The following is a 12,267-nucleotide window of genomic DNA, read 5'->3' on the forward strand; positions in this document are numbered from 1 at the left end:
GAACAACAGTCTTACAGCCAAAGGCATCATCTAAAACAAAAGAGAAATGTTAATGCACTTAAGAAGCCAAAGCATTAATAATGTAGACAAATATAATTTCTTTATTGCCTTCATGAGTCAATGTCAAACTAAATTTTGCTGTAGCTTTAGCATGTATGTGCTCATGGAAACAGCTAGTGTCTTATGTAGAAAACATTCTCCAACAGGGAATATGGCACAAGTAACCTGGAGGACATCCTGAATTTTAGATTAGCTTATAATTGTCTATTTTGCAGATATATATCTAACTTTAGATTTTAGCTCTCTCAAAATCACTTGTCAGAACAAAACGTAATCTTATGCATACATATAAACAGCCTGCTTGTGCTTTTGAATACATCATCGAAGCAGGAGTAAAGCTGTTAGTCAGAAGATGGGCCTGGGACCCTGAGACAGAGGTGCTGTGGGTTCTAGTTGCATGGCGAGAAGAGATACGTCAATGCAGAAGCGGTGGTGTCAGAACACTGCAGGAGTTCCTTTTGGCCTCTCTATTTTGGATCTCAAATGACAGGTCTATTGAACTTAAACTTTAATTGGCATCGTACAGTTTCTTTGAAACCATTCAGTTTAATACCAGTCCCGAGAGGTAAGAAAGTAGAATAAGAAATGTTAGATTTAGGGATGATGTTGCTATGGTCTGAATGTTTGTGGCCCCCAAAACTCACATGATGGAATTCTAATGCCCAGTGTGATGTATTAGGTGGGGCCTTTGGGAGGTGATTGGGGCAGGAGAGTGGAATCCTCACGTGTGGGCTTGTTGCTTAGTCGCTCTGCTGCTGCTGCTGCTAAGTCACTTAAGTCGTGTCCGACTCTGTGCAACCCCATAGACAGCAGCCCACCAGGCTCCGCCATCCCTGGGATTCTCCAGGCAAGAACACTGGAGTGGATTGCCATTTCCGCTCAGTTGTGTCCAGATGTTTTGTACCCTTAAGGACTCTAGCCCACCAGGCTCCTCTGTCCATGGGATTCTCCAAGCAAGAATACTGGAGTGGGTTGCCATTTCCTTCTCCACATAAGTGGGATCACCGCCTTCTTAAGAGAGACCCCACATTGCTTCCAGCCCCATCTCAACCCACGAGGAGACAAAGACGTTTGCCTTCCCCTGACCATGTGGGCACCTTCATTTTTGACTTCTGTCTTCCAGAACTGTGACAAAATCACATTTTGTTGTTGTTTATGAGCCTCCCAGTCCATGATCATTGTTATAACAGGCTGAGCATATTAAGGCAGAAATGGAGGTGGAGTTGTTGAACGTATTTTCAGGAATGAAAGCAGAAAGAAAATGGGATGGGATATATTGATACTTTGTGCTAGCTGGTCTTCCCCACCCCCCAGGATAGAAACAAAAGCATGAAAAAGGAAAAAATGATTTATTTTTAATGATACTAATGCTCTATCAATTTGATCTTACCTTATTTCTTTATTAAGTTTCACTTTAGATTGAAGAAAACTCTACTCATATTGTCACTAGAGTGTTTTGAGCGCTAAGATCTTTTCTTAATTGGAGGATGATTGCTTTAGAATGTTGTGTTAGTTTCTGCTATGCAATGTGAATCAGCTAGATGTACATACGGTCCTCCCTCTTGCGCCTCCCGTCTACCCCATCCCACCCCTCTAGGTCATCACAGAGCACCGAACTGAGCTCTCCGTGTTACACAGCGGATCCCGATTACCTAGCTGTTTCACACATGGTAGTGTCTATATGTCAACCCTGTTCTCTCAAGTTGTCCCACTCTCTTTTTCCCCCACTGCATACATAATTCTGTTCTCTACATTTGTGTCTCTTTTCCTGCCCTGCAAATAGGTTCATCAGTACCATTTTTCTAGATTCTGTGTATGTGTTAGTCACTTATTTGTGTCCAACTATTTGAGACACCCCTGCACCGTAGCCCACCAGGCTTCTCTGTCCATGGGATTTCCCAGGCAATAATACTGGAGTGGGTTGCTATTTCTTTCTCCAGGGGCTCTTTCCAACCCAGGGATTGAGCTTGGGTCTCCTGCACTGCAGGCAGAGTCTTTACTGTCTGAGCCATGTATGATATTTGTTTTTCTCTTTCTGGCTTACTTCACTCTGTAAAACAGTCTCTAGGTTTATGCACCTCACTTCAACGGACTCAAATTCATTCCTTTTTAAGGCTAAGAGTCCATTGTGCATATGTACTACAGCTTCTTTATCTATTCATTTGTAGATGGACATCTAGGTTGCTTCCGTGTACTGGCTATTGTAAATAGTACTGCTATAAGCTATAAGTACTGTGTCTTTTTGAATTGTGATTTTCTCAGGGTACCCAGCAATGGTTTCGCTCGGTCCACTAACTAGATCTTAAAGGTTTCCAACACACATGCAGAAAAGGTAATTATGTGAGGTGATGGAAGTGTTCAACTAACCTTATTGCAGTAATCATTTCACAACATACATGTGTATCAAATCATTCACATTGTACACCTTAAAATTCCACAATGTTACATGTCGATTAGATCTCAATAAAATCTGGATTTTTTTTTTAAGTATCTTTTGATACAAGAAATATTTAAGTTTGTTTGATGTTGATAGCTTATGGTGAACAGTGTCGGATTCATGATCTCCAAGGAAGAAAATTTAGCTTTGGGACTCGAGACCAGGCTTGACCACTCAGGGTTCTTGTGTGGCACTTTTATTACAGGGAAAAGGGGCAGAGAAAGCTTCTGACATAGACATCATAAGAGGGTGGAGAGTGCCCCCCTCTCTAGTCTTTAGCAAGGGAATTATATACTTTTTAATTAGTTATTACAATAAATCAAAAGAATGTCTCAAGTTTGTGAAAATTTTACCAGACCCACTCCCACGATTTACATTTTAGAGTAACAGGATTAGAATTTAACAATAGAAAGATCCTACCAGACTCCCATAATTTACTTTTGAAGATATCAGGATTAGTCAGAAGGTTTTCAGGAAGGAGAAACTGTCCTCAAGCAGGATACACTGTTGTTATATAATCCCTAGTACAGAGTTTAAACTGAGTTGTTTGTTGTATAATCATCAGTTCCAGGCTTAAAGGAAAAAAACAAACAAAACAAAAACTGTGACTTATATATATTTATTTATTTATATATATTATATATATTATATATATATATATATATATGTGACTAATACTAAGAAATGTAGAGAGAAAAAAAAAGTTCTTTCCTCCTCCTTGGGAATTCCAGACCTCTCTCTCCTTGGGGACCCCTGGACTTCTTATCAACCTGCCTAGGCATTGACTCTCTCAATGTTAAGGCTATATATTTTGCATAAAGAAAAGAAAACTAGGAAAGGAATCGGTGTAGTAAGGCTGATTCTGTAAGGTGGAGCAGGTGAGTTGTATAAAGATTAACAATGTCCTGTGTTCTAATGGGACATCCACAAGCTATTCCTTCCTTTGGTTTGATCCAGATTACTTGAATTATTTACTTTTTGTAGTTCTGTTGCTATTTTTCTCTGCCTCCCTCAAAAATAATTTCTGTACACTCAGTCATGGCAGAGTGTAATTTCCTTACAGATGGGAGCTTGTCTTCTGAAGAAATTAAAACACACTGAGCAGACTCTCACCCATAATAAAAAGCTACCAGAAGGTCTAACTGCAGTCACATACTTAAGGAAGTAGATGAAGCATCATTTCCTCTTTCCGCTTAGTATGTAAGAATCCAGAATAGTTTCTTGCTTCATGACTCTGAATATAAACATCATTTTCCTTTACAAAAAAGAAGCCTACGAAGAAAAAAAATTAAACATTGCTTTTCAAAACACTTTTTAGTGGTGGACATTTTATTAGTCTTGGGATGAGTGTTTTACTTCCCTTGAATTGGGAAACCACTCTTGGGGAATTTGAAAATAATTATTTCAATATAAGGGTGTAGAGCTCCTGAACTTGCATAATTTCCCATGAGAAAAATTAAATCAGGATTATGTAAGTAGATCACTACAAGTCCAACTGGTCCTGAGGCATTGCCTGGGAAGAAGTAAAGATGCCTTCCATGAGCCACAAAAACAGGCTGGCCTCAAGCTCTGCTCACCCCCAACAGTCTTACTTCAGGGATCATTTGGAGTAAGACCACAAATATATAAACTATCCATGGTGTTGAAAAGATTTAAACATGAAAAGCAATAAACTATTTTACCAAAACCCAACCATAGAAAATGAAAGGGAAGAAAATCACTGTATTAAAAGCAAGAGAGGTTGGATAATACCTAATCCATCTAGACTTGGCCTTCAGTGGAGCCAAGTGATTCGTAGAAGAAAACAAAATCAGCAGTGAGGCTAGGATTATTTGAATGAATAGCCTACATTCATCAAATTTTTCATATGGATGGTCATTTTTCCTTTCCCAAGACACCCCAGGAGGAATTATTAGAAGCCCTTTAGATTCCCTAGCCAAACTATAGTTCTCAGCCATGATATTCTCATGTTAGTACAAATAAGATAAACCATCAGCTAGCTTCTCCTCTCTCACTATTGTCTATACAGTATACTGATACTTTCTGTCCAGCACTCAAATAGTATGGGATCTTACTCATATTTTCATCTATTTTTTTTTTCCTTCCTGCCAACCCCCCACAAGCTCCCCTCACACTGACTCACTAAAACACCCAAACATCAGTGACTGTGTCTATCTCCTCTGTCCCCAGAGTATTCTTAAGTTAATAATGAAAAATTAGAACAGAAATTTATATGCATAGATGTTTATTGCAATAATATGGACAATATTTAAAGATTTGAAAGAAAAATGTTTAACAATAGAATAACTTCCAATAATATATTCATACCACCAGGGAAGAACATTCATACCTTCAATTCAGTTCAGTTCAGTCGCTCAGTCGTGTCCAACTCTTTGCGACCCCATGAATTGTAGCACACCACGCCTCCCTGTCCGTCACCAACTTCCGGAGTTCACTCAAACTCATGTCTATCGAATCGGTGATGCCATCCAGCCATCTCATCCTCTGTCATCCCCTTTTCCTCCTGCCCTCAATCCCTCCCAGCATCAGAGTCTTTTCCAATGAGTTAACTCTTTGCATGGGGTGGCCAAAGTATTGGAGTTTCAGCTTCAGCATCATTCCTTCCAAAGAACACCCAGGACTGATCTTTAGAATGGACTGATTGGATCTCCTTGCAGTCCAAGGGACTCTCAAGAGTCTTCTCCAACACCACAGTTCAAAAGCATCAATTCTTCTGCACTCAGCTTTCTTCACAGTCCAACTCTCACATCCATACTTAGAATATTATAATCTAAAAATGGTGTTTTAGTAATTTTAAATAGCAAAATATTTAAAAATAATTTTGTATAAAAATCAGGGTCAAATCTGCATAGATAAAATTGTGGTTATATTATGTAATCATGTAACTAGCATATAGATGTATATTTAGTATATGCATAAGTCTAAGAGTGTTTGTGTGTGTTGTATAGAACAGACATTATATACATGAGTATGGACTCCAGAGTCTGGCTGCCTGAATGTGAATCCCAGATTTGTCACTTAATAAGCAAATTACTTAAGCTCTCTTTCCCTCAGTTTAATCCTTTTTGAAATGTGGGAAATAAATACACAGTTGATATTGAGATTAGATGGCTGAATTCTACTTGTTGTTTATTTGCCAAGTTGTGTCCGACTCTTTGTAACCCCACAGACTGCAGCACAGCAGGTTTCCCTGTCTCTCATTATTTCTTGGAGTTTGCTCAAACTCATGTCCTTTGAGTCAATGATGTTATCTAATCATCTCATCCTCTGTCACCCTCTTCTCCTGCCCTCAGTCTTTCCCAGCATCAGGGTCTTTCCCGATGAGTCAGTTCTCTGCATCAGGTGGCCAAAGTATTGCAGGTTCAGCTTCAGCATCAGTACTTCTATGCAGAATTCTACTTAGAACAATGCATAACAGAGAGTAAATATTCAATTCTTAGCACTAGGATCCTCCAAGTACATATACACATTATAAGTACCCAAAATGAACCTATGCATACACATAGACACTTACAAAACTATGCAAAATCGAGCAGAGAGTTATCAGTATTTCTGACTTTTGAGATTGTGAATAACTTTTGTGATTACATGTTTTTTCTATTTTCTGTGGTTTTCTGGAATGTGAAAATATGCTTTCATAATCAAAACCAATTTTGCGTGGTATTTAAGAACAGATGGATTGAGTTACACACATATAGTACATATGCTTAAAATACAATATTGTATTAAAAATACAATACTGCTTAAAGCAATGCTCAGCATATAGGATGCCTTATAGAAACATGTATTAAGTTAATATAAATGGTAAATTGAGGAAATGGACATAGTAATTAGTAACTAGAGAATATTTAGCCCAAGGGATCTGCAAGAAAGGAAGTTAAAAATGGAATCGTGGAAGGTGAAATCACTCAAAGACTTAAGTATATATTTGATAGGCAACATCAAAGAAGCTTGTACAAAGTCAGAAAATCTGTGACAAGAAAAAAATAAGCTTCATGGCCAAATTTAGATTCCATATAAGCTAGGGAAAATAAGATCAGAGTAAATGGGATAAATTTGTTTGAAAGAGGAAAAACTTTTACATGATCCTGGAATAAGGAATACAGGGTTGGGTGTCAGTATGTAAAAATTTGTATTTTAAAAAGCAAAAAGTAGTCCTGTTTTTAATTTTCTGAGGAACCTGCATACTGTTTTCCATGGTGGCTTCACCAATTACGTTCCCAGCAACAGTACTGTTTCCTTTTCTCCACATCATCGCTAATGCTTATTATTTCGCGTCCTTTTGAAAATAGGCATTCTGACAGCAATGAGTTGCTATATCATTGTGGTTTTGATTTGCATTTGCTTGATAATCCAGCAATTCCACTCCTGGATATCTATCCAGAGAAAATGAAAACAGTAATTCAAAAAGATATATATGCCCTGACATTCATAGCAGCATTATTTGCCATGGTCAAGATATGGAAGCAACCTAAGTGTCTGTCAACAGATGAATGGTAAAGATGTGAAACACACACACACACACACACACACACACACACACACGTATTACTCAACCATAAAAGAGAATGACACCTTGCCATTTATGACCACATGGATGAACCTGGAGGGTACTATGCTTAGTGAAGGAAGTCAAACAGAGAAAGACAAATGCAGTGTATTTTCACTTATATGTGGAATCTAAAACATAATACAAATAAACATAACAGAAACAGACTCACAGAGAACAAACTAGTAGTTACCAGAGATGAGAGTGAGTGTAAAGGGTTGACAAGATAGGTGAAGGGGATTAAGAGGTACAAACTACTAGGTATAAATTAAGATACAAGTATATAATATATAGCACAAGGAATATAGCCAGTATTTCATAATAACCTTATAATCTATTAAAAAAAATGTCACTGCTATACCCCTGAAACTAAAAGTAATAGTATAAGGCAACTCTACTTCAATAAAAATAAATAATAGAGGCGTTGAAAATGAATAATCCACACACTCTGAGAAATCAAAAGCGAGGTGGGTGGGTGCAGGTTGCCTCTGGAGAAGGGCGAACTTGCAGAGAATGCTGGTGGCTGCAGGTGGAGACCGTGGGGAGTGGGCTAAGGATGGTGAAGACACTCATCTCTGATAAAGGTCAAGTGAGGACCCTGGTCTAAACCAACATACTTCAGAAGTGGTAACTCACGGATATATACATATATATGAAGAAAAGACATGAAGGCAAGGCTGGACTTTCACAGGGTGGATCATTTCGTTCCCACTTATATTTCCCTGATGCAGTTATTCTGTAGCTAATTAAATAATAGTTTCAGGCTCTCAAATACCTCATATGATTCAATGAAAATCTAGCAAAGTTTGAAACTTTCTCAATAATTCTATTTGTTGATATTACTAACAGTATAATATATATTTTTATAACAAGCAAGTATCTTATTTTACATTTAATCCCCTGTTCAAATAAGTTTCTCTAATATATGACTAGTTATGAAAGAATTTCAGGAATTAAATAAAAAATATCAGTTGGCCATTACAAGTTTTAATATACTAGTATGATAAAGTCTCTTAGTATCCTAACCAATGTTTATTAGATCTGTAAATATAGTGCTAATAAAATCCACCACATACCATTGGCCCCTCAATGAAAATATTTGTGGGAACTCATAGGTCCATGAAATTACATCTGAAAATTTTATTAATGCTGTCAACATTTCAGATTTTTAATTTAATATTTTTAATTTAATAAAAACACACACTAAATTTTAGATTCTATGGCAAAACCTTAAAATTTAAATTCTGTGGCCAGAATTAATATTTGATTATATGATTTAAATGGATAAGATATTTATCTTTATATACCCAAAGGTAATATATTTATTAAATTTAATAAATTTAGTAAATAAAGCTAACATAATGAAATGAGGTATAAGCAGATTTGGTAGTGTAAGTTGATTTTAATTCTTAACTATCTTAGAGGAGTTAAAAGCAACTTAGCTAATCTTCTTTCCTTTTCTCCCTCCCAGAATCATATCTTGTTCTTTATTTCTGCACTAGCAATTCTATTACAAATAGATAAATGAGGCATGAATATTATAGCAATTTGACTGACCTTATTTTCCATAAAGAGACAAAAAAGTAACAAATACAATAAAATACAATTTTGTGGGAGTTCTATCAGGAATCAGCTGGCATTTATGAGCTTGGTATTATTTTCAACCAAAGGGGAAATTCAGATTTGTATGGGTCTCTGAGATTTTTCTGCTTACAGTTAAAAAATGCAAATTCTGTCAACTTCCTGCTTACACACGTGCAAACCAATCCAAATAACTTAAACTACTTCCTTTTTATTTAATCTCTTTTCAAAATGGGAATTTCTAAAAGCAGAAGACATGTTCTTAAAAGTTGAAATGATGTGTCATCATTAATTTTTGCTATTTGAGGTTGTCAATTGCATATGTCATAGAAATGATTAATCATCAAAATTTAATAACCAGAAGTAAACACGGAACATCAACTGTGCTACTAGAAAATTATCTGTGATTGAATCAATATTTTTGTCTTCACATTTGAATGTGTAAGCAAGTTTTACAGCCAGAGTTCTATAGTGTTCTTGACAAACGTGGCAATAATAATAAGATAATATTGTAAATCTTTAAGAGCTGTGTGACTCTACTACTCAGTTTCCTAGACATCAACTCTGAGGTGCCAATTGATGATATAAAACTCAAATACAAACGTGCAGTATCAATGTCAAAGTTAAATCTTAAATCATGAAAAACACACCAACAATGGAAATCACTTAAAATGTAAAATTCAACAGAAATAGTATAGCTCATTGACATGATCTGCATTTTCTCCTAATCAGGACAATTTCAATAGAAACACTTTTTAAATTATAATTAAAGTTATTTAGCATGTAGCTATGGAAGGAAGAAAATACCTTATGTAAAACATTTAAATAAGGAAGTGGAAGTCTACACATAAAGGGCATTTTCAAACTGCAACATATGGAATTTATCAGAAAAATGAAATTAGAATGTACAGAGTTTCAGCTTAATTTTAAAAAGACAAAAATGTACCAAAAAGATGTTCATAAATATTATATAATAGATTGCAATTTAACAGTATACATTCTAGATGCCTTAAAGGATGATAGAAAATACTTAGGTGCCAATGGTTTATATTAGAATTGAAGAACAACATAGAATCTAATTCTCCCATATCCTGCATAATTTTTAGTTAGCTTAATCTGGTTATTGTGAAGAGTTAGACACTTACCCTTGAATTCAAGGCCATTTCTCTTGTCTTTAGAAGTCACTATGGGTACAAAAATGGGGAGACATTCCCTTAGATCAAATGCTGTCCTTTCACATTCTGAAGCATATTTCTATGCAAAAATATATCAGTGAACTAAGATATTATAAAAATTAGGATAATATATAGAGCAGTATTTAGTATTTGGAGGACATAAGTAAATGGGAATACCATAGTAGACCAAAAATATGAATGATAAATTATATTAATCCATCTATAGAAATAAGTTACATACTAAATATGTATATAAAGATCTTTTGTTTAAATCCATATCTTTTACCTGCCTCCAATCCTTTAATTCTTTTCACCAAGTTATGCTTTTATATGTTAAAAGAATATCCTGGCTATTGTAAACAGTACTGCAATGAGCATTGGGGTACACGTGTCTTTGTGAGTTATGCTTTTCTCAGGGTACATGCCCATTAGTGGGATTGCCGAATCATAAGGTAGTTTTAGTTTTTTAAGGGGTCTCCATGCTGCTCTTCATAGTGGCTGTATCAATGTACATTCCCACCAACAGTGCAAGAGGGTTCCCTATTCTCCACACCTTTTCCAGCACTTATTGTTTATAAATTTCTTGATTATGCACATTCTGACTGTTGTGAGGCAATACCTCATTGTAGTTTTGATTTACATTTCTCTAATAATTAGTGAATTTGAGCATCTTTTCATGTATTTGCTGGTCATCTGTATATCTTTGGAGATATGTCTATTTAGGTCTTTCACCGAATTCTTGATTGGGCTGTTTTTTTTGATACCGAGTTCCATGGGCTGCTTGTATATTTTGAAAATTAATCTTTTGTCAGTTGATAAGTTTGCAAAAATGCTTTGGATCTAATGGAAGCAGAAGATATTAAAAAAAAAAAAAACAGGTAGCAAGAATACACAGAAGAACCACACGAAAAAGATCTTCATGACCCGGATAACCATGATGGTATGATCACTCACTTAGAGCCAGACATCTTGGAATGCAAAGTCAAGTGGGCCTTGCTGCTGCTGCTGCTAAGTCGCTTCAGTCAGGTCCAACTCTGTGCCACCCCATAGATGGCAGCCCACCAGGCTCCCCCATCCCTGGGATTCTCCAGGCAAGAATACTAGAGTGGGTTGCCATTTCCTTCTCCAACGAACAAAGCTAGTGGAGATGATGGAATTCCAGTTGAGCTATTTCAAATCTTAAAAGATGATTCTGTTAAAGTGCTACACTCAATATACCAGCAAATTTGGAAAACTCTATAGTGGCCCCAGGACTGGAAAAGATCGGTTTTCATTCCAATACCAAACAAAGGCAATGCAAAAGAATGTTCAAAGTACCACACAATTGCACTTATCTCACACGCTAGCAAAGTAATGCTCAAAATTCTCCAAGCCAGGCTTCAACAGTATGTGAACCATGAACTTCCAGATGTTCAAGCTGGATTTAGAAAAGGCAGAGGAACCAGAGATCAAATTGCCAACTTATCATCAAAAAAGCAAGAAAGTTCCAGAAAAACATCTAAAAGACGCTTACTCCTTGGAAGGAAAGTTATGACCAACCGAGATAGCATATTCAAAAGCAGAGACATTACTTTGTCAACAAAGTTTCGTCTAGTCAAGGCTATGGTTTTTCCTGTGGTCATGCATGGATGTGAGAGTTGGACTGTGAAGAAGGCTGAGCGCCGAAGAATTGATGCTTTTGAACTGTGGTGTTGGAGAAGACTCTTGAGAGTCCCTTGAACTGCAAGGAGATCCAACCAGTCCGTCCTAAAGGAGATCAGCCCTGGGATTTCTTTGGAAGGAATGATGCTAAAGCTGAAACTCCAGTACTTTGGCCACCTCATGTGAAGAGTTGACTCATTGGAAAAGACTCTGATGCTGGGAGGGATTGGGGGCAAGAGGAGCAGGGGACGACAGAGGATGAGATGGCTGGATGGCATCACTGACTTGATGGATGTGAGTCTGGGTGAGCTCCAGGAGTTGGTGATGTACAGGGAGGCCTGACGTGCTGCGATTCATGGGGTTGCAAAGAGTCGGACACGACTGAGCGACTGATCTGATCTGATCTGATCTGCTTTATGCCAAAGCCTTTGTGTGGATCACAAGAAACTGTGCAACATTCTTCAAGAGATGGGAATATCAGACCACCTGACCTGCCTCCTGAGAAATCTGTATTCAGGTCAAGAAGCAACAGTTAGAACTGGACATGGAACAACATATGGTTCCAAATAGGGAAAGTAGTTTGTCAAGGTTGTATATTGTCACCATGCTTATTTAACTTATATGCAGAATATATCATGCGAAATGTTGAGCTGGATGAAGCACAAGCTGGAATCAAGATTGCCAGGAGAAATATCAATAACCTCAGATATGCAGATGACACCACCCTTATGGCAGAAAGCAAAGAAGAACTAAAGAGCCTCTTGATAAAGGTGAAAGAGGAGAGTGAAAAAGTTAGCTTAAAG

The 12,267-nt window shown here is 37.0% G+C and overlaps 1 protein-coding gene across 1 annotated transcript in view; it reads right to left on the minus strand.

Moving 5' to 3' along the window:
• Positions 1 to 5,804: 5,804 nt before the first annotated feature.
• Positions 5,805 to 12,267, minus strand: part of CCDC102B (coiled-coil domain containing 102B) — a 227,602-nt gene continuing 221,139 nt past the window's right edge. The window contains exons 8-9 of the mRNA XM_055559652.1: positions 9,794 to 9,832; positions 5,805 to 5,913 (exon numbers count right to left, since the gene is read on the minus strand). Coding sequence (XP_055415627.1) covers positions 9,823 to 9,832 — 10 coding nt within the window. The 3' untranslated portion in view covers positions 5,805 to 5,913; positions 9,794 to 9,822. The remainder of the gene's footprint in view (positions 5,914 to 9,793; positions 9,833 to 12,267) is intronic.

The sequence above is a fragment of the Bubalus kerabau genome, chromosome 21, assembly GCF_029407905.1.
Source record: "Bubalus kerabau isolate K-KA32 ecotype Philippines breed swamp buffalo chromosome 21, PCC_UOA_SB_1v2, whole genome shotgun sequence".
NCBI lineage: Eukaryota > Metazoa > Chordata > Mammalia > Artiodactyla > Bovidae > Bubalus > Bubalus kerabau.